The 21,527-nt window shown below is 50.8% G+C and overlaps 8 protein-coding genes across 8 annotated transcripts; 3 read left to right on the top strand and 5 right to left on the bottom strand.

Moving 5' to 3' along the window:
- Positions 1-1,716: 1,716 nt before the first annotated feature.
- ALTATR162_LOCUS6868 (uncharacterized protein) lies at positions 1,717-3,105 on the top strand (the record flags this gene model as incomplete). The annotated part of the gene is made up of 4 exons (XM_043314493.1): positions 1,717-1,881; positions 1,955-2,087; positions 2,142-2,502; positions 2,556-3,105. The coding sequence occupies 4 exons, from the start codon at positions 1,717-1,719 to the stop codon at positions 3,103-3,105; spliced, it is 1,209 nt and encodes a 402-aa protein (XP_043170428.1).
- Positions 3,106-3,625: 520 nt separating this feature from the next.
- On the bottom strand, positions 3,626-4,707 carry ALTATR162_LOCUS6869 (uncharacterized protein; the record flags this gene model as incomplete). Its single annotated transcript, XM_043314494.1, has 3 exons — positions 3,626-3,739; positions 3,803-4,278; positions 4,338-4,707. The coding sequence occupies 3 exons, from the start codon at positions 4,705-4,707 to the stop codon at positions 3,626-3,628; spliced, it is 960 nt and encodes a 319-aa protein (XP_043170429.1).
- Positions 4,708-5,325: 618 nt separating this feature from the next.
- Positions 5,326-7,265, bottom strand: ALTATR162_LOCUS6870 (uncharacterized protein; the record flags this gene model as incomplete). The annotated part of the gene is made up of 5 exons (XM_043314495.1): positions 5,326-6,098; positions 6,145-6,528; positions 6,591-6,609; positions 6,661-6,714; positions 6,780-7,265. The coding sequence occupies 5 exons, from the start codon at positions 7,263-7,265 to the stop codon at positions 5,326-5,328; spliced, it is 1,716 nt and encodes a 571-aa protein (XP_043170430.1).
- A 774-nt stretch (positions 7,266-8,039) lies between these two features.
- Positions 8,040-10,215, top strand: ALTATR162_LOCUS6871 (uncharacterized protein; the record flags this gene model as incomplete). The annotated part of the gene is made up of 2 exons (XM_043314496.1): positions 8,040-9,638; positions 9,697-10,215. 2 exons carry the CDS (start codon positions 8,040-8,042, stop codon positions 10,213-10,215), a joined length of 2,118 nt encoding a protein of 705 aa, XP_043170431.1.
- A 57-nt stretch (positions 10,216-10,272) lies between these two features.
- On the bottom strand, positions 10,273-16,502 carry ALTATR162_LOCUS6872 (uncharacterized protein; the record flags this gene model as incomplete). Its single annotated transcript, XM_043314497.1, has 7 exons — positions 10,273-11,148; positions 11,204-11,873; positions 11,924-12,835; positions 12,883-12,971; positions 13,020-13,226; positions 14,857-15,911; positions 15,959-16,502. The coding sequence occupies 7 exons, from the start codon at positions 16,500-16,502 to the stop codon at positions 10,273-10,275; spliced, it is 4,353 nt and encodes a 1,450-aa protein (XP_043170432.1).
- An 858-nt stretch (positions 16,503-17,360) lies between these two features.
- ALTATR162_LOCUS6873 (uncharacterized protein) lies at positions 17,361-19,173 on the bottom strand (the record flags this gene model as incomplete). The annotated part of the gene is made up of 4 exons (XM_043314498.1): positions 17,361-17,702; positions 17,761-17,998; positions 18,051-18,810; positions 18,858-19,173. 4 exons carry the CDS (start codon positions 19,171-19,173, stop codon positions 17,361-17,363), a joined length of 1,656 nt encoding a protein of 551 aa, XP_043170433.1.
- A 352-nt stretch (positions 19,174-19,525) lies between these two features.
- On the top strand, positions 19,526-20,470 carry ALTATR162_LOCUS6874 (uncharacterized protein; the record flags this gene model as incomplete). Its single annotated transcript, XM_043314499.1, has 3 exons — positions 19,526-19,592; positions 19,645-19,993; positions 20,044-20,470. 3 exons carry the CDS (start codon positions 19,526-19,528, stop codon positions 20,468-20,470), a joined length of 843 nt encoding a protein of 280 aa, XP_043170434.1.
- A 46-nt stretch (positions 20,471-20,516) lies between these two features.
- ALTATR162_LOCUS6875 (uncharacterized protein) lies at positions 20,517-21,422 on the bottom strand (the record flags this gene model as incomplete). The annotated part of the gene is made up of 1 exon (XM_043314500.1): positions 20,517-21,422. One exon carries the CDS (start codon positions 21,420-21,422, stop codon positions 20,517-20,519), a length of 906 nt encoding a protein of 301 aa, XP_043170435.1.
- Between the last annotated feature and the right edge of the window lie 105 nt (positions 21,423-21,527).

The following is a 21,527-nucleotide window of genomic DNA, read 5'->3' on the forward strand; positions in this document are numbered from 1 at the left end:
CGGGAGACAAGACACGGACAGATGCTCCCGGCTCCAGACCAGCATGTGATTGAGTTTGAGCTACAAGTGTAGTAACGGCAGCGGCGTACACAATAGAATGAAAGTCTGGGGTAGACTCAGGGTCCCATGAGCGCATTAATACTTCGGAGATTTTGCAAAGGGCTGCAGAAAGGATGCGGCTCCTATGGAACTCGGCAGGTACGCTTGTTGCAGTAAATGCAGCATGATAAGGCCGCCAGGAGACCCAAATCTTTGATTCGACACGGGAAACCAGGTACCGTGATTTCGGAGAGTGGGCGCCATTTCGGGGTCAATGTCCTCCTCGCTTGCAGCAGAACATTCCGCTAAACATTTGATCAGCATGACAACTCCTTCCGTTTTTCCGTGTCGTAGGCTTCGTAACAGTGTTTGTCAGTGAGATGCAATGCGAGCACCGGCGGCGTACAAATGATAATCATTGACGTTGGGTCGCAATGCGACAATCGAGAAGAGGAGCTTCTATAGACGCATTGGGGAGTCTGTCTGCACGTCTGGAATTGCTTCAGGATACTGAAACGAAGCCTGTGGTGGCGACCGCGGCCAGCGGAGTAGAGCATACCCGGCCCCCTTGAGCTTTCAGTTCCGCGTTCTTCCCTGTAGTTCGAGTTTTAGGCTCGGTTCGTTCATGACATAGGTCCACATGCGGGTCAACGAGAAAGCCCGACGAGGTACCTAGGAACATCATCAATTCAGGACTCCATTCAGGCTCGGTCGTACGTTGACGTAGTTCTGCGATGCTCCGCGGATAGAGGAAGAAAAGCAATGTTGCGGCGTAGTCAAAGGCATTTTTTTTTTCGTCACCAGAGCGCTGCAAAGGCATGAGGATTTCGTGGGGATGGTGGCGCAAATGGTGGCTTCGGGTCTCACTACCGGTGAAGACGGACGGAGAATTCCACGGCATGGCTTCTAGCTGATGCGCCAAAGCCGCTAGCGTCGCTAGCTTTGTTTGATCTGACATTCGCTACCACATCTTCCACCATTCCCATCTTCTGGTGCGATAGACGAAAGATCGCGCAACGAGTCCATGCGGTAACACCGAGAACTATGGTACGATGCCAGATCGCACGTTCACTCTCAGGCCCATCGACCGGGTAAATGTGCGCGCACTCAGTGTCCCACCAGCGTTGCGACCATGGTATGCGAACCTTAGATTTGCAACAAGATCTACAGCATGCGTCGCCGTTTTCGATTGTTCTCCTGCTCACACATGGCCACAATTCCTTCTCTACATGGTGTGACCTGTCTGGTTGTGTAGTGTACACTTGATTCATGGAGTCCCGCTCGCCCAGCTTTCTGTTCCAATTGGGCCAAATTGCTGCATGTGGGGCCTCAATTTATGCGGCATCACTTCCAATTCAGCTCGGAGTGCGTGACCCTAGGATGCATACCTAGAGATCCCCGTGTTGGAGCGTTTCGAATCACGGTCTCGAGCCAGTGCACCTTCTTTGATCGATCTGGCGGCCTTCTCCCGTCGCCGCAACCGTGCTGTTTAGCTTTTGCTTCGCCAGTTCTGACCCCAGCCGACACGAGAGATGAGTGGCGCTGAAGACCATACTTGAAAACCCCCGACGCACACCCGTCCATTGAGTGGACGCTTGCTTTTTCTCCTTGTTCACCGATCGTGACTTTTGCGACCCATGCCATAGCGCACTCCAAACGACCACGCCCCAGTGCATCATGGACGCCGCAGGCACGCAAGAATGGCCGGATGAACGATTGAAGGTCCTCATTCCGGTATGGACCTTAACGCTGATCAGCACCGCATTCTTGGTATGGAGAGTCGTGTACGGATTGCGATCGCGCAAGTTCATTGTCTGTGATTACCTGTTGATCATAGCCACTGTAAGTCTAGGCGTGCTTCAGCCCTATACCCACGCCGACTGTATGAGGTTCGGTGCTGACATGACTATCTCAGGCTCTCAATATCACAGCGACGTCGCTCAACCAGATAGTTGTGAACAATGGTCTTGGACGCCACCTTATGGACCCTTCGGTTCTCCCGAATATCAGAACATACAGCTACTATTTGTGGATCACGCAAATCGTTAGTAAGTTTGTGACACTATGCTCTCACATCTTGTTTGCTGACGAGTAATGTGCAGACATCATTGCCGTTGCTTTCTTGAAGTGGTCCATTTGCGCCTGGCTGCTCGTGCTGAACTTCTCCACCCTTTACCGAGTCATTATTTGGCTCTCTATCTTGATGGTCACCGCTTTCAACTTCCTTGCACCGGTTTTGACACTGTTCGGATGTACACCTCTGGAACGAAACTGGAACTTTGGATACACTGGAGATAGCCATTGCTGGGCAAAGGGTACACTCGCACTCTCCTATACACAGGGTATCAGCAATATCATCACAGATGTAGTCTACATGGCTGCACCTTTGATTTACCTCTCACGTGTGCAGTTGACCAAGCGAACCCAATGGGGTATTCGCGTTGTTTTTCTGCTCAGTATCCCGTAAGTGGAACACTGGCAGCCCACGAGAGGGAGGCGCCACTAACGTTATGCAGTGCAACGATTTGCTCAATATTCAAAACCATCGAACTCAAGACAATCACCAAAACGCAAGATCCCACCTGGGATGGCGTTACCCTCACTATCTGGTCTAGTTCCGAACTTTCCATCGGTATACTCATCGCGTCGCTCCCGCCACTCCGCAAAGCATTTGACCACATCTTCAAGAAGATCCTCCCCTCAACCATTACAGGCTCAGGAAAAACACCACAATACGGCTATGGCCGCTCCACCGGCCAGGGCGGAAACAGCATTCACATGAAGAATTTCCAAGGCAGCAAAGCCTACCACTCCAGGCTACCTGGCGAAAGCATCTTAGACGGCGACGACGAGAGCGATCGCGCCATCTTACCCGACGATGAGCACAAGGGCCCTGGTATTATGAAGAGTACCAATGTCCAAGTCACCGTCTCGGAAGATGTCGAGGAGGCGGGAAGTAGTTCGAATTCCAAGGGTGGCGAGAGCCCTGAGATGTATAAACCAGAAATTGACTGGGCGAGTCCACACCTGGAAAGTGGTCAAGCACAGAATCATCAGGCTCGGTAACGAGAATGTCTATCAACGATCTAAAGGGAGGTTTCGTTTGTGTCTATAGTAAAGATTTGTATGGGGTGGCTGGGCTGCTCCCTGGTTGGATACCCACGTTTTTATGTACATGATACAATATCATCATGCATTGAGCGATGAGCTCGTAATGACAACAAGGTGCTTTTGAGTGATGTTAACCTGGCTTTTGTTGACTCGTCGCTGCTAGGTTGTTTGCCAGTCGTACACAGTAACAAAAGGAGACGATGATGGTCGTGAAGAACAACTGCGAGCGCAATTTGACAACATTCTCATCGACAGCCAGCGCATTATTGGTAAGGTCTGCATACAAGCTCACTCAAATCCGCAGACAAAAGAAGCCCATTGTGGTGTATACCTATCTTCCACATCCGTTTCTTCGCATCCATGATTTGCATGTACCGAACCGCTACATGTATCGCGAACTATGCAAACATTCCGCAACGCGTGCTGAAACAAGCGAACATACGCGCGAAACATGTTTGCACAAAGAATTCCCTCATCACCTCTCCTTGACGCGAAGAACGATTACAGAATTGACGACTTTAGTCCAGGGATGTACTTCAGCGAGAATCTCGAAACCAATGGATTGGAGATCTTCAGATAGCTCCAGTATCTAAATTCTTGTTAGTAGTCCTGCTTCTAGTGGTGATCACGCTGAGCAGTTGTTATTGCTTACTGGATATAACACACTCCGCATACCCTGCGCACTTCTCGCCACCATCAATGTCCCTGGCATCAACTTCCTCGCCATACTTTTTAGTATGTTGAGCTTCGTGTGGGTATCCCTACCAACAAGTGCAGCAAGGAAGACGACTTGGCATGATCGCCATTCTGATCTTGATGAAAGTGATTCTTGAGTAATGTCTTCACAAGCGAAACCCATGCGTTCGCCGTAGCCTATTCGCTTACACAACGATTCGCTGACATGTAGCGCGGAAGAATCTCGATCGACGTTGTGCACTTTGGCGGCGGGGTAGCGATCTAAGAAACAGAGAGAGGTGAGTGGTAATGGACCAGAGCCAATAAAGGCAATTTTGGTAGGTGACGTGGGGAGGAAAGCTTCTATGGCTGAGCATTCCAGACGGGAGAGATCGACGTAGTTTTGGTAGTATGGGAACGTTCGAAGAACGGTTTTAGGTGGTTGTTGTCTTGCTGATGATGGTTTAGACTTCCTGTTGAAGAATAATGCTGCATCGTCAAGTTGTACTTACTGCCAAGATCATTGAGCATGCGCTTCGCCCAGAACTGCTCCAACTCCCCTTCGGCTTCTGAACATAGCGGTCGCAAATTTGAGCATAGGCTCTCTACGCCTGGTATGCGGAAGAAGTAGGTTGTAAATTCCGCACTATACGGCACGACGCAAAGGTTCACGAGTCGCGTGAGGAGAGAGTTGACCTGCTCTGAAGGCGCTAAGGAAGATAGTTCGCTGAGTACCGTGTATATGTTTCTGATCTCGGAAACTAACTGGTGCGCCGTTGTACTTGTCGCATTCGGCGTGACGGGAGGAGTGACTGTAAGGGAGCTGACAGGGGTGGTTGACTTGGATAATTCCGCTGCAGGTTTCCGTTCGGTGGTCGCCATTATGAAGAGTGACTTTGATGCTTTTGTTTCCTTTGTAAGGTGATGGCACGGTATTTGAGTGCGTGATCAAGATGCAAATTGTCAGTCTGGCGCAGTTTTATACACTACTGTCAACGTCAGCTGTAACATGGAGAATAATCAGCACGAGTGATCAGGTAGAGACTAGGAAAACTCTTTTCGCGTTTGCCATGTGTCAAAAAACTTAAGCGGTAATATCGTTTGTCTGGTTGGCTGAGCACCATGATGGTCGTGTGGGATGGTAAGTTTTGTTAGGGGTCGCTCGACATACAAGCGGGATCTACGCTCAATGAGGTACAAAGGTGTGGGGTTGAATGCCTGTTGGGCATAAAAGGTCGAAGATAGACCTATAAACCTTACTCCCGAAGCAGGGACACGTTATGACCCGCATCTTCAGGCCCTAACGGCAGTGTGCAGATCAAAGACCCCTCTCTTGCCGACAGCCTACAGCTCGAGTTCTCGAAGAAGTGGAAAATTGATTGACGGCCACTCGAGCAGTTCAGTCGTGTGTGCTATGTGAATGACTTGCTGAGCTGATGCCAGGCGTGGGGGCTTCGCTGCTCATACTCCCAACCGAAAAACGTTTCCGTCGCCGAACCGTCAATAGACTCGCTTGCCGCCCACCCATGTCTCCTTTACTGTTACCTTCCGTAATGACTCCGGATCCATAGATTCTAGTTGCTCGTCAAGAACAATCCAGTCCGCATACGCCCCTGCTTCGATGACACCAGCTTTGCCTTCTAGGAACGCACCGTACGCAGCATTCACCGTGAAACCCTCCAGGGCTTGTTCGAAAGTGAGGCTTTCCTCAGGGTACCAGCCAGTCTTGCCACCGCTGGGATCCAGGCCTGTATGTGGACTGCGTCGTGTAATCGCCGCGTACATTCCTTCGAAGATGCTCGCAGGCTCGACTGGAAAGTCGCTTCCGAGGACTGGACGAACTGGTAACAGCGACCGCATTCTGTAAGCCTCATCTTTTGTCCGTTGTTGGCCGAGCCTACTCTCCGCATATCCCATATCCGAGGTCGCGTGCGTGGGCTGTATTGACGCAATGATGCCAAGCTCTAGCATCCGACGCTGGTCATCTGGATGGATTATTTGGGCGTGTTCGATGCGGAAACGATGTTTAGCTTGACAGTCGCGGGGTTTAGTGTGGGGGCATAAGCTTTTGAGGGCTGCTTCAAACGCGTCAACCGCAAGCCTATTAGCAAGGTCTCCAATAGCATGGATATTCACTTGATAACCTGCCTTTACAGCCCAATCATGTGTCACACGTGATAGCATGGTAGCGTTGACGAGTAACGAGCCGGAGGACTCCGGCAAATCGCTGTACGGCTCGATCATAGCTGAGCCCCAAGAACCCAAAGCTCCATCTATACACTGTGAATATATTGGCATGAGCGCGTCGTCGACACATACCTCCGAATAGCTTGACGCTTCTCACATGGAATTTTCCATTCGGGGTTGAAACCTTCTTGACCGTTTCGGGACAAAATGTGTTCCGCACATTGCACTCAATCATGGCGTTAACTCTGACGGTCCAGTCCGGATCGTTCGCAAGCTCCTCATAGAGCTCCAAATCTCCTGGCACTACGCCGGCGTCATGGATCCCAACAATACCGTACTTGTTCAAGTCAGACATTGCGGTCTTGATAAACTCAGTTTTGCGCGCTTTGCTGGGCTTCGGGTAGTACTCCAGTACGATATCCATTGCATTGTCGCAGAAGACACCCTTAGCTGGAACATCGCCTCCGGGAGGTACGCTGAACGACGGGAGAAGTTCGAGCACCTTCTCGGATACCCCTAAAACGAGTGCACTGGGTTAGTGGATACCTCGTGCGTGATCTCTCCTGCGGTTCACATACAAATGCAATGTACATCAACCTACACTAAAGTCAGTATGTGTATCACTAGCACTTCATATAGGGGACTGACACGATCCAGCATGACAAAAAGATCTTTGAAGCCGTCGTCTATCTCAAGATCTGCCTATATATGTTTTTAGTCATGATCCAGTTGCTATTCTCAGTCCGCAACCATTAAATGTAACGTACTGCGGTTGGCCACCTTCCCTCGAAATGAGCTTGATCCCAACCCACACCTCTCAGCCACTGTTCACCCGATCCCTTCTCTGGGCGGACTGCCTTATACTCTACCAATCTTTTCTTTACCTCGTCCATCGATTCGGCACCAAAAAGACTCACGGAATCCAGAGACTCTCCAAATTGAATCAAGTGGCCGTGCCCATCCCACAGACCGGGATACACATACCCAGTACGTGCCTCCTTGACCACATCATGGGATGCCTCGTCTACAAAGACACTCGAAAATTTGCCGTCAGTGATGGTGAAGCATTCTGCACGCGGAAGTTTCGACGATAGTGTCCTGATGTTCTTGTAGCAGTGTGTGGGTACGAACAAATTCGGGAGTAGCGTGGACGGTACGTGTTCGCTGATGAAAGCCGGTAAGCCAAGCGGATAGATCAGAGCAGCCAGAATAACAGGCAATGATACCGAAAGAAAAGTGGAGAGAGTAGGCATAATGCCCTTCCAATTGCTGTTGACGATGTTGGATGTTCGTGTCACCAAAATGTTACCGGGAAGGAAATTTGGCTATAGATAAGCGAGGACCGATGACGCGACCAAAGAGAAGATCGGCATCACCACCAGCCCCTTCTCGCGTCTCGGAACGCAAAAGAAGTCGCGTCACGTCTCGTTCGAGAGTCATGGACGCATGGGAACATGATGGCATAGCAGTACGCCCGCCAGTCGACTCTATACGTCCGCGCTGTGGAGTACTCACGTGATTGGAATGGCGCCGCTCGAGGGCCCGTCGCGCCGGCTCTGCTGGCTCCTTATCAACAAAGCAGTAGCCGCTCAACGGACCTCTACCCACAATATACATGCATCTTTTGTATAGCAGTTCCATCGAGTTCTCTCGTGCTCGATTGCTCGATCTGAACTGGGTCATGTTAAAGATGGCGCCCAATCGGAAAAGGGCGGTGAGCGAAGCTACCTAAGCAAGCGTCCTGCATATCTTCACAACTCATTCGCACACCGGTGTACGTTTACGCATTAGGCCAATGGCCCCTCTTCCCATTGAGCCTCTGGACTCAACTCCACCCTAGCTCCACCTTGGCATCAAAGAAGATTGGATGGGAATGTTGAATGCTGAATGGAAAGGCTGGGCATGCTGCAACGCTAGTGTGGGGGCTGAATGCTAAGAATCCTACACGACATAAGCCGAAAGCTTTGCAACCTTCAAACTCGAGTATAGTTTTCGCATGTCGGGTCACACGGGCTTAAGCACAACAGATGGCAACGACTGAGCTTGACAACCTTCGGAAGCAGCTAGAGTCGCTTCAACGATCTCATGACGCGCTACTGAAGAGCTTATCTGCAACGAACGACACCTTTAAACCATCCGATGTCTCACAACTTCGCCGCACATCTACACGACATGGCGGCGACGCTATCTTTGCCGATACTTCGACATTATCTGATGACAGCAGCGACGATGAAGACGACTTTTTCGTCCAAGACGAGTTACCTTCCCACTCATTCGACCATGAACATCTACGCGAACACTTGAAGACACACAACTGGACTGAACATGGCAGAGAGATCCTGGCACCAATTATTTCCGATCCCGCAAAACTCACCAAACAACCTCACCTCTTCCATATGGGACCTGGGCCAGCAGAAGATCGAAGTCATTATTCACACTTTCAAGTGTACAATGTCGGACCTAACGGTTTGCCTGAGCTGATTGAAGTTGCTGGTCCCGAAAACAACATGAGTCGAGCAACTGAAATCTGGCATGCACTCCGGGATATCGGCAAGCAGCCGGACGAGAAGGTGGTCGGACGTATCACCATAGCACGAGAACCTTCACCAATCTTGTTTGGTGCGCTCCATCTGACACTACATGATGCTTTCGATATGGACGAGCTATTTCGGCACCTGGTGGAAACGGAAGCCTCGTCTGCGCACATGTTCCGGGCTTTCAATTCGAATCCTAAGCATCAAAGATCTTTCTTCTTCAACTTTGAATACTATACGATTGTCGGAGACGACTGTGTCCCTATGCAGTGGCAGCGTGCGGATAAGATAACGGGCCATTCCGACCACCACATACCTCTTTCGCGGTGCAGTGCCGTTGTCGCGCTTGTTCTCTATGACGACAAACCACGCCGTATTCGTAATAGAGGGAGACGTGCGAAGACACAGTTTGGATGGGTCAACGATGTCTGGTCACCGTGGCAGGTTTTACAGCTTGAGAGTTTTCCAGATTGGAAGTCGACGCCAGCGAATGGAACACCGTATACTTTCGAAACCGGCCATAAGTACCTGAATGGCGCTGAAGCGTTCCTCCATGCTTTGTTAACGGAATATCGCGACGCTAGAAAGAGATTTGACGAAATCTATAAACGTATCACCGACCTAGTTACCCCTCCCTTGGGCTTCCTATTCAGCGAGGAGTTACGACGAGCCCGATTATTCGAGGATAAAGATTTTACTTGGATTCGCAGATATTTCTACGCTCATCAAACGTTGGGTAACGTCAACAACAGCATCAAATCCATGATTGACGCTTTCGAAGACACTTTCACCGATGACATCTGGGAAGGCCAGAACAAGACGCTATGGCCACTTTTCGAGGAGTCAGCGCGTAATGAGCACTGGAAGCGCCGTTTGCGATTGTTGAGGCTTCAGTTTGAACGAGAGATGAAGGAGCTCAGAACCATTATAGCAGAAAACAACGAAAGACGTCATGAAATCGAGACGCTGCAGGAGCAGTTGTTCTCTGGTACTAGCATTCAAGAGTCACGGAAGTCTGTTGAGCTGGCAGATGTTACCGTACATCAAGGATACAACATCAAGGTCTTGACTATCGTGAACCTATTCTTCATGGTATGTTAGCGATACTGGACCATGATGTCACATATGCATATAGCTAACTCATGAACAGCCTCTCACATTTGTAACGTCCGTCTTTGGCATGACGAATATGCCAGAAAGCCCGGCACCCTTCTGGCCATTTGCAATCGTCCTGGTGGCAATCTGCGTACCCTTCTTCAGCATCATCGGCTTCCTTTCCACAAAATACGGCTACGCCATCTGGGCACAGAAAACAAAGGAACTATGGCGATGGCTGAGACCGAACACTAAATCAAAAGTTCCGGACGACACGGACCTGGTAACGCCAACGCGCGTCAACAGAACCATGTCGGCGGAAGCGGGCATGCGGTTGCGGCTGGGTGATAGAGAGGGTATGGGTGTGGGTGTGGGAATGTCGAGAAGGCGATCAAGCGGGAGACCTGCGCCTAGTCATCCGCACATTCAGCGCATGGTGGAGAGAATGGGCGAGGGAAGGGAAAGCGGGCTGACGCGGATGGGAACGGTCGTGCATGATGGAATGTCAGACACGGAGAAAGAAAAGAGTGTAGGCACAGGAAGAGATGCTGTCATCGATATCAGAGAACCATGATACCGTTCGTTTGCCAGCCTTATTATTGGCTCAGAAGGCTGTTCATAAGTAGCACGACTACATATCAAAAGCACTCAGTCCATCTAAATCACTCGCTCCACTCCATTCCTTGGGCAGACTCCACTCGGTTCCATCGCCAAGTGGCATGAAATCCAAATTAACGCCCTCAATCCCACAACCATTACCGTCAACGCCACCCCCGGTACCAAGATCGTCGAACGCGTTCAGCTCAGGGAAATGCGCATTAGCAAGTTGTGAAATCGAATCCTGCGGATCGAAATCCGCTCCCATCCACGCGCCCGAGTTTCGATTCGCATTATGGGAAGAAGATACTGTGGTAGTAGAAGGGGTAGATAAGCTGTGCGAAAGCTCGGGAGGCTCAGATAAGTTGGGCCAGCCTTTACTACCGAGTTCCGAACGTGGCGTCACTAGAATATACCCGTCGTTATTCTGACCTGACGGGTCGTCGAAGCGAGGCGGCGGGGGAGCTTTGATGCTGAGCCCGTTGTGTTGTCTTCCGTGGTCTGATGATGATGGTATACTCATCGTAGTACTCATACTCATCGTTCTCGTTTTCCTGTTTCCACCCGTACCTGCTCGCGGTCTTCCGCGGCTGGTTTGTCTTTTCTTCGCCCATTGTTGGCTGTCGGGCATGTCGGAATCCATGTCTATCGTGCTGCCTCTTCGTGCGGGGACAGTCGAGGATGTGGGTTTGTACAAGTTGAAGGAAGTGGAATTTGGGGGTTCAGGGCCGCCGCGTAATTCAACCATTACGGCGCGGAGGACGGTAGACATGCGTTCTGCGGGCTGGTATGTGGATGCCATGTCAGAGAGCGCTGCAGAGAGGCATTCGAGGTATTGCATGTTGTTTGCACGGGAGGTAGGGTCTTTTATGAATGCTAGGGCTGCTACGAGGGCGGTTGCTGCTGTGCCCTAGAAAAGAGTTGTTAGTAGGTAGTATGGATGGGAGACATGAGCTTCGACATACCGCGTGTTGCATGCCTGTTACGAAAATCTGCTTCGTATCGAATCGTTGTCGATGTTGCCAGTATATTCTAGCTACGCGAATAGCATGTTTGGTGCATACTGTCCTGCTTAGTGCGGAGAAATGATCGTCAGGTCCACTCTCGTTGCCCGCTTGGTCTTCATACAATGCGAACGGCCGGTGGAGCAGGATCAAACTGGCATGGTATTGCTGATGTAATAAGAAAAACGAGAACGGCGCCGTTGCGATATTGGCTGGTGTCCAGCGCAACTGTTCCGGCAATCTAGCGTACCAACTGCTAAACTCGCGATCTAGCGCAGCCATGCGCATATATTGGTTTCGATCCACGGCGGCGTGTGAGTCAGAAGTAGCGTTTTGCGAGCGATGTGGATCCATGTTTTCCGTGATCTTGCCAGCGAGCTCCATAAGGTCGAGAAGTGCTTCGTAGATCATAGTCTCCATACTTTTTCCTAATCCGGCAGGGCGACAGGTACCGAGTCGTTCAAACTGCTTTGTCAAGTGGTATATCTCAAGATCGGAAGATTTCATGGACGTCGGACGACCCAAGAAAAGTGCCCAGTACTTGTCGTAGATGACGCATGCCCAGAGAGTCATTTGACGGATCTCGACCTCGCGTTCTGGGAGACCTGAGAGTCGTGTATCAAGATGGAGTCTATGCAACTGTCAATATATCGCTCCAGGAGCTTTTCTATGGGAACATACCCAATGTCGAAAGCAAGTCGCACAGCCATCCCGCCGTACATCCAGCCCAAGTTATCCCTCCCAACACCGCACTCGAGATCGCCAAGCAGAAGTAGGGCAACTACGCTCGGTATCCCACCTGGTCGTTCCAACTCATGGTCAAGCATGTACTTTGCTTCGCGATGCAGCGTGCTCTCCATACCGGGTAGACCGATCCTTCTTATGTCAAGCCTTTCCTTATTCGCAAAGCGGTAACCCATAGCCAAGACGCAGACATGCAGGAAACCGGAGTAAAACTGTGTGCGACCCATCTCGCGATCTTCGTTAAAGGCATCCTGGTGTAGAACGTGGATAACAGGGTTGTAGCATTGCCAGAACAGTTCCATGAGATAATCGTACGTCTCCAGAGGAAGAGAACGGTTAATTTTGTCAGCGCGTCGAGCCTGCTCATTCATTTCTTGCGTTGCGCCGAAGGGGTTGATCGACTCGGAGTGAACGTGGCAGTTTGTTGTTGGACCAAAGTATCGAAGGCGGCCGTTCAGTTGATCAAAGCTGAGATGACCGCGAGTGGAGAGAAGGCGATTCACCATGCCATCTTTCTTTGGGGGTGGTAGTATGGACGGTGAGCCAGCGCTCTCTGCGTCACCATTCGAAAAACGCGGGCTATTTGTGTTCATCTCGTGCTGTTCAAATACGCAATAGTCGTCTTGAGGACTGGATTGACTGCCTGGGCTAGAGTTGTTTTCTTCGTTGGCCACTTGGTTATCACTGATTTTGCGGCTGGGAGATGTGCCGTCTTCGTCGAGCTGGGGATTATGGCGGGTTTTGGGAGGGTGATTCGCTGGTGGTAACTCTTCGCCTCGTTCTTTGAGCATCGTCTCTAGTAGTGCAACACGGTCGGTAAGAGAACACATATATGCTCTCGAAATCGGTCTACAGAGGTGTTAGCTCGATGCAAGCTCGTACATCATGTTACGAACCGTCGTCGTTCGTCGTCGTTTTTGATAACGCATTCCACACCCGATCGTTTGCACTGTGTGCATTCCTTGTCGCCCGGAGGTACTACACACTGCGAAGTCGTCAGAACGAATCGTGGAGGCAGCTAGAGCAAACATACGCGGATCCGGCGGTCTCGACACGAAGCGCAAGCGACAGACGCCCTGTGTCGAGGTTTTGAAGATTTGCCCTTTGAGGAACCTTTTTCCGATGTGCTCTGCTCCTGCTTGCTGCCAGCTTTGGGAGCTGGTTCCTGTATATCCGGACGCTGTTCGCTCATGTTTTCTTCAGCTGCCGTTCCTCTCTCGCTAGCCATCGGTTGTCGCTCCTAGTATGAATGAAGATTGCAGTGTAACAGGCAAGATTTTGTGAGAAAAGACACTGGTGTATCGTACAGTTGGGAGCGTTGCGGAAAGGGAAGTCGTAGATCCGACAGCGAAGACAACTCTCAAGCCTAAATTCCGAATCTCCGCAAACATGAAGTGACCCAGGCCTAACCTAGTCCTGAACGTCGACCGCTAAATGTTGATGAGGATTAGGCGTTCGATTCGTGGAAGTGGGGCCCCGCAGTTCCACCCTACTGAGCGCCTTTATGCCATCCGCCCACGTTGGCAACTCGCAAGTTTCTTCGAAAAGTAGGCAACGGATTGACATGTACCTAGCTATGGCGTCGGCTCGACATGCTTGGAACAGTCCAAGCACCGCATTCTACGAATCATAATGCTTAAAAAGCGTATGCTTGCAGAATCGAGAACACTTAGTCGAAGGCAAACCTCCTGCAGGGTTCTTTTCCACCCTCCACATACTCGTTAACCGGCATTAAGCCGATCTATGCGGAGAAACCTACAGTTGACGTAGGAGAAAGTTGCGGATCGCACAATTGGCACGAATACTCGCTATTTCGCTTTGAGAGCATTGTCACATGGGCCTATGGCGTCAGTAGTTCGCATCTGTGCTGAGTCTGGGGCAGCTTTGCATTCACTCAAGGCCCAATCGCAAGTCATAGCGCACTGTAGCGTCGTACCTATAAGATGGTAGTTGGGACATGGCGAGTCGTGTTGATGCGGAGTGAGGGTTTAATCTGGGGAAACATGAGTCGAAAGTTGTCGCCATGAGCGGGGTCGAAGCTTGCGATTGGCGTGGCGGAGTCTCGGAGTTAGCAACCATCGTGATGTTTGCTTCTTGGCGTTCTTGTTCGGACCAGGAAGCGAGCATCCGAAATATGCATCCATAGACGTTATCAGGCTAGCCGTAGCCGCTATAGTTTGCTACGCACATCAGGCCCCTAGCGGACTTCGAAGGGCGCCGTGCGTGATTGAGGGGTTCGGATGGGTATCATGGGAGCTGCAATGTCACCATATCTTAGCTCTCCTCCAGAATCATAGGACTTGCTGAAGAAATAGGCATGAGAATCATGCACAATGCCCCCAAAAAATCAACAAGTAACGGTTTGTCGTAGAGCTAAAGTATGAATCCGTACGGAAAACGCCCAGCACGCTCGGATGCAAACCGAAAGAAAATAACCCGAAACCCGGGCCCAGAACTAGCTCCAATAACCGACGGTGCGCCTGACCCGTCAAGACGTGTCACTTCAAGCCCCAGTCACCAACCCATTCGATTCGTTCACAATACCTCAATCAACATCCCAATCATGGTCGTAGTTCCGAATATAAGGGCTCAAACCATGCATGTCCCTCATCGCTGTCGCCTTCACATCGCCATTACCTAAGAAAGCAAATCGGTTCTTGTACCTGTACACATAGTCATAGTCTTCCCAACGTGGCGTCTTGATGGATTTGAGGAAATGTATCGTCTAAAACGTACGAGTCAGCCGTGCACAGCTCGATGCGGGGTTGATAGGCGATACGCGCGTAAGCCGGGGATGTGCGGCGCTAACAATGATGGAGAGATGCGTGTATGGAGGGAAGGGCTAAGTGATGGGGGTGAAGGGTACTTACAGCACCAGGCCACAGATAAATCCTGTTCTTGATCTGCCCGTTCTTGAACCAACTCCGACACTCTTCTTGCCACACTGTCGTCTTGTGGAACTCATCAAAGTGCGCATAGATTTCATCTAGAGCATCCTGCTTCACGCTCATAGCCTTGATACCCTCGGTTTGCATCTTCTTCATGCACTTGATGCTATACTCTACAGTTGTTTCGATCGAAGGTATGAGTGTACCATTACTCCATGTCGCACCTGGCCCAACTATAGTATAGAAGTTCGGGAATCGGGGAGCGGAAACACCCATGTAGAGGTTGGGACCGTTGGTCCAGTCTTCCTTGATAGATACGTTGGAACCGTTGCGGACCGTGAAGGCGGGCTGGAACGCGACTTGGAAGCCGGTAGCGCAGACAATGGCATCGAGTTTGTGGATCTTGCCGTCGCGGGTTTTGATACCTTCTGGAACTACTCGTTCGATGCCGTCAAAAACTGGAGTAACGTTGTCTTGCACTAGAGCTTCGAGAAAACCATCGCCGGGCGAGATGCGCCGGCAGCCGACTGACCATTTGGGAATGATGAACTCTTTGAGTTTCTCGTGACCGGGGCCCATGCGACGATGCATCTCCTTGGTAATGACGTCTTTGAATTGGTTTTGGAGTTCAGAGTTTTGCTGATACATTCCGAACAAGCTGTTGATCTCTGCTTCGATCTTCTTCCGGAAGTCCAGGTGATACTCTGGGTCTTCCTTGAACTTTTTGATATCAGCTTCGGTGAAAGTGTACTGTCGTTGCCCTGGGTCGACGTCTTGCCCTTTTTGCAGATCATCGTTGAGTGCACCAGCACCGAAAGGAGGCGATATCCATGTCGGACTCCGCATGTAGACTTCTAGTCCCTTCACGACCTTTTGAAGTGAAGGTACGATCTGGACGCTGGTCGAACCGACGCCGATGACGGCCGCATTGATGTTTTTGAAGTCGACGCTGTGGTCCCAGCATGCGGAGTGGAGGACGGGTCCCTTGAAGTCATGCAGGCCTTCAATATCGGGCCACTTCCAGTTGTTGAGAATACCTATGAATTATCAATACCATAACTGAAGAGAATTCATGGCAACTCACCTGAGCCGTTCACCAGGACGTGCGCCCAGTCCTTTCTCATCGAGCCAGTCTTTGGGTTTCTGATAGTAAGGCTGTAGCAACCATCCTCATCGTTCCAATTCGCTTGCTCAATCCTGCTGTTCAACTGCATGTACTTCTTGCTTCCATGTCTCTCCGCGAAGTCCTCAAAGTATCCCTGGATCTCCTTCCCTGACGCGAAGAAGGTGGACCAGTCGGGTTTCGGATCCCAAGTAAAGTTGTAGTCGTGCGATGGAATGTCGCATGCGACACCTGGGTACGTGTTCTCATACCAGGTTCCACCAAACTGCGCATTCTTCTCATACAGCGTCAACTCCCAAGATCCAGGCTCCAGCATCTTCTCCATCTTGTAGGCCAAACAGAGCCCCGATGCACCCGCGCCGACACATGCTACTCGCAGTTTGGCTGGCTTGGAATGATATTGATCGAGAATTTTGTAGGGGCCGTCGATGTGCGATGGCGGGTAGTCGTAGTTGTGACCATAGCCATTGACATTAAGTCCGTTTGGTATCTCCGAATCCCCCATTGTCGCAATTGATCAGGCTGGTCGGCAAGCTCTTCAAAACGACCTTGGTGATTATACGCGATTGCAAAGAGGGATGGGAGTGGAAGAAGACGCAAATAGTATGCTGAGATGTAGCCTCAAAACCAGCAGATGAAGTTTAAAGACGCTGCACCATCAACATAAACAAGGAGGCCATGCAGTCCCACCGCCATGTTGTGGCGATCCAACATCTCTGCAGTGTTTAACCGCGCCTCGGGTGTCTTCATACATCGTACACCTCCTTGCACGCCGGTTGGTGCAAGTCATGCGGCATACTTTAGGCCGGCACGAGAACGCGTGTGGGTTCGCGCGCTATCTGGCTGCATGAGTCAAGCCGAGATGCATGGCTTGCTGGGGTATTGTAGTGCTGTGGTAGCTGTAAGAGGTGTGCATTTACTATAGTACTGAGGGGTTGCGGATGAAGTTACGCGGGGTTATTCAGGTGCGAACCAACCGAACGCGAAGCTGCCAAGGCCACGCTTGCCTCTGTTCGGATGTGTGGAAGGCACGAGGGTGTGGTCGATAACAGCAACACTGTCATGAAAGCTGTGCTTGGTGGAAAACTTGATTCATGCAGAATCTCCCTTGAACACGTGATCTCATGACTAGGCGTCGAGTCTGGATCATATTTGGAAGGCCAAAAGGTAAAATGTGCTGTCACTAGGTCTTGGATTATGTTGTTACTCATGAAGATAGCTGTAAGTGTCGCAGCTTCGGTGGGAACCAGTAGGTACTATCAGGGAAAGACCTCATCGGTAATGGAACAATTGCGACACCTGGCATTGCTACTACTGAAAATGTTCACAGGCAAAAGCTCAGTATTCCAGGTGTGACCGCTTTCTAGAGCTTCGCTTTACCCATCATCTCAGCATCCCTCTTCGCCCATTCCTTGACAACCTTCCTCATAATCTTTCCTGACTGTAACTTCGGCACCTCATCCACAAATACAATTCCCCCAACAAGCTGCTTATGTTTTGCAACCTTGATCTTCATATGCTTATGAATATCCTCTGCGGTCGTCCTGCCCTTATGCTCGTCCTTAAGTGCAACATATGCACGCGGCCATTCCTGGCCATCAAGCGTGATACCAACAGCAGCCGCATCAGCGATTGGGTCGAATTCGAGGAGCACGGCTTCGAGTTCTGCGGGTGCGACCTGCAGGGCGTTGACTTTGATCAGTTCCTGGGTGATTTTAGCAGTATACTCGGATAAGGGACGCAAGCGTGTGGAAGTGACTTACCTTCTTTCGATCGACTATCCAAAACCATCCATTCTTCACGACAGCAACATCACCGGATTTCAGCCATCCATCTGGTGATATAGACTCTTTCGTTGCGATTGGATTGCGCCAGTAGCCGAGACATATGTTGGGGCCGCGGACATGGAGCTCGCCTGGTTGTCCTTCAGGGACTTCATTGCCGTCATCGTCAAGAAGCATGCATTCGCAGTTTGGATCCAGTTGACCCACACTTCCAGAGCTATAGTGTATCAGAAGCGAACGAAAGAAGAGTCAGCGAAGACTGTACTTACTCATCTACAGTACCTCCTGGCACATGTATAGCTCCGCAGGTGACCTCCGTCATGCCCCACCCCTGCACGATCTCGCATTGCAACTTCTTACTAATCTCATTCTGAAGCTCCTTTGATAATGGCGCAGCACCGCACAGAATATCTGTTACACTACCAAGGTCGTATTTTGCCGTCTCTGGTCTTTTGCTGAGCATGACCATGATTGGTGGCGCGACTTGCAGATGCGTGACTTTGTGCGTCTGAATTACCCGCAGGAACTCCTCATATTCGAACTTCTTCATGATGAAGCAGGGTATCTGAAGTTTCTGCGCCATGGCTATGGTGTAAAGCTGTCCGTAAGCATGGTACAGTGGTAAAAAACCAATCCAAGTTTCCCGAGGCCGGGTGTCTGCATTCCATGGCTTGTTGAGATAACGCATGAAGATGGTCTGTTCGAGGTTCGCGATAAGATTGTAATGGCTTACCTCGACACCCTTGGGTAGCCCAGTAGTGCCAGAGGAGTAGTTGACTGTAGCTGTCGTGGTGGCTGCTTCGTGTGCAGACAACTTTGGGAAGTTGTATGTTTTGGTTTCAGCTGGGGACGGTAACATGTCTCTCCAGTCTTTGCAGCCTTCGACTGGTGCACAAGGTTCGTCTGAGAAGAGGAAGACACGTCCTTCTGGAAGGCCGGCGCCCTTGGCTGCTGCTACGGCTGCTTTGATCAATGTTGGGTGCGCGAGAATGAACTTTGCTTCTGTATTTGCAACCTGATGTGTCATCTCTGGACCTTGTTAGTCCGTTTTCTGCTGCGCTTGCGCGCATTCTTACCAGAGACTGTGTATGCTGGGTTGGCGCCACTGAAGATTCGCTTCGACCCCACGATTCCAAGGTAGGCCACGGGAACGAAGATGTGGTTCGGTGTGAAAATCATCACGACCTCGCCCGGTTTGCTCCCGATGCGATCCAAACCCAAGGCCAATCGTTTCGACCATTGTAGCAACGATCGTGGTGTGAGGTGCTGGTCGGTATCTTTGGAGTCAATCCAAATAGGTGTGCCTGAAGGAACTGCTCCCTGAGGAAATAGGTAATCTAGCAAATTACATTTTGGAATGTCAAGAGTAGGGAAGGGTGACGAGAAGGGCATTGTTGCGATGTAGTGGAGAGAATGCTAGGGCTCAATCAGGGTAGAGAAAAGACGCAAAACAATCAAGATCGCCTCGAAACCAGACAGCGACAGATGCAAGTGTTTGCATCATGAAAGAGACGCTTATAGTGAGGGTGAGTCGTGGGACAGGCGTTGCTGCTACAGCCGGCCAGACGAGGTGTCCGAGGGGTGCACAGACGCGTCGCGCCGCTTCCGAGGATATCGAACTCCACACACCGAGCTCCCCAGACAAACCCCACGTACCCCAGACAAGCCTCAAGATGGCATCTGGCGAGGCCACCTCTCGCCTGCTGTCTTGCTGTTTGCTTGATCAAATCGGAGATTGACCATAATGTCTGAATTAAAAGATTTCAACCGCATGTTCAGCCTCGACGGCAAAGTCGCGCTGGTCACTGGAGGTAAGCGGTACTATCAGAAACAAGACCAACGCGTTCCAACTCACCTCGCTAGGCTCAAGAGGTCTCGGACTTCACACTGCGACAGCGTTTCTTCTCGCTGGCGCAAAGAGAGTCTTCATCTCTGCGCGCAAGAATGAAGGAGAACAAGGCATTGACCAAGCCGTCGAGAAGCTCAACAAGCTGCCTGTGTCTGGTACAGCCGTCGGCATCGCCGCCAATGTCGCCGATACTGAAGATATCGAGAGATTGGTCAAGAAGGTGCACGAGACCGACGACAAGCTGGACATCCTAGTGTGCAATGCCGGCGCGACGTGGGGAGGCCCTTTTGATCCCACACCAGACTGGTCGAGCAAGAAGGTGTTAGACCTCAACGTTCGCGGCGTCTTCAATCTGGCGCGGCTGTAAGTGTCTCTACTGGCAAGATTACACGAGGGGCTTCTAATGTCAACAGCTTCGCACCTCTGCTCGAACGCGCCGGTACTCGTCAAGCGCCCTCTCGCATAATCATCGTCTCTTCCACCGCCGGGACAACCGTCCCCCACGTCGGCGAGCATGGTACAATCATGTACAGCATTTCCAAAGCGGCAGCACATCACCTTTCACGACAACTCGCTGTCGAGCTCGGCCCCAGGAATATCACAACCAACACTGTTGCGCCTGGTTTCTTTCCCTCGAAACTCGCAAATGGGTTGATCGAGATGCTGGGTGGACAAGAAGAATTGGAGGAGAACAATCCACGAAAGCGATTAGGCGAGCCTGAAGATATTGCAGGTGTTATGGTGTTCCTGTGTAGTCCAGCGGGAGCGTACATTAACGGAGAGGACATCGCTGTAGATGGTGGCATGCGGCTCGCATCAGGACGTTATTCCAAGTTATAGAACTATACAAATCGCGTTGGATAATCACCATGTATCTACGTACATCTCAAGCCCCGTTCGTTCCATTTGTCTTGCCTCCCTCGATTCTAGCTAGTTGCTTCGCCATGCTAGTATTCGCCATCATCACCCTCATATTATCATCACAGAACTCTGGTCCTTCTCTGAGATAGAAGTTGTTGCCGTTCACTTCCACCGTCAACCCCCAGTTCTCCTCTCGCGTCTTCTTCACCCCCTTTGCGTCCACTATATCGCCTCCATCCACCAGTTTCACTACAATATCGACCAGCGTCTCCATGGGTGTGAAGTACTCCAAGGGGAAAGACTTCCATTCTTCCTGACTCAAGAGACCAGTGTTGATAGTCCCAGGGCACGTAGCAAACGTCCGTACCCCTTCGTGGTGGTATGCGACGGTGATTGCGCGGTTGAATTGCACAACAGCTGCTTTGCTCCCACTATACATAGGACAGAACTCTGACGGATAGAGACCGCCACAAGATGCTGTCATGACCAACACAGGATCTACATTCTCCCTTCCATGCTTGGCTATCGCTTTGCGGAAGTAATGTAGAGCAAGATATGATGTGTTGATCACAGCCTTCAAGTTGATATCCACGCTTAGTTGATTTGGAGGCGGAGGAGGCGGACCGTCTAGGTCGTGTTTTGCGTAGAAGTTGTCGCGCTCCACGATACCAGCGTTTGCGTAAACAAAATCTAGACGCTGGGATGTGTTGTACGTGGCTTCAAAAGCTGAGACGAGGGACATGTAGTCTGTCACGTTTGTTTGGTGGAAGTGCGTGTTCTTCAGTTTGGCAGTCACTTGTTTGCCGGCTTCGGCGTTCAGGTCAATGAGGTGGATATCCCAGTCTTCATGCATGCGATTCGAGAGGGCGGTTGCAACGGCGAGGCCCATGCCTGATGCTCCACCGGTAATCAGTGCGACTTTCTTTGGCATCTTGGGGACAACGTTCGTGACTGTGACGAGAAGTTAAACTCGAAGAAGAAAGGTTTTGTTGATAGGTTGCTGGGAGGGTGAGAAATCGCTTGACGACAGATACGC

The sequence above is a fragment of the Alternaria atra genome, assembly GCF_907166805.1.
Source record: "Alternaria atra isolate CS162 genome assembly, contig: 25, whole genome shotgun sequence".
In the NCBI taxonomy this organism is placed as follows: domain Eukaryota; kingdom Fungi; phylum Ascomycota; class Dothideomycetes; order Pleosporales; family Pleosporaceae; genus Alternaria; species Alternaria atra.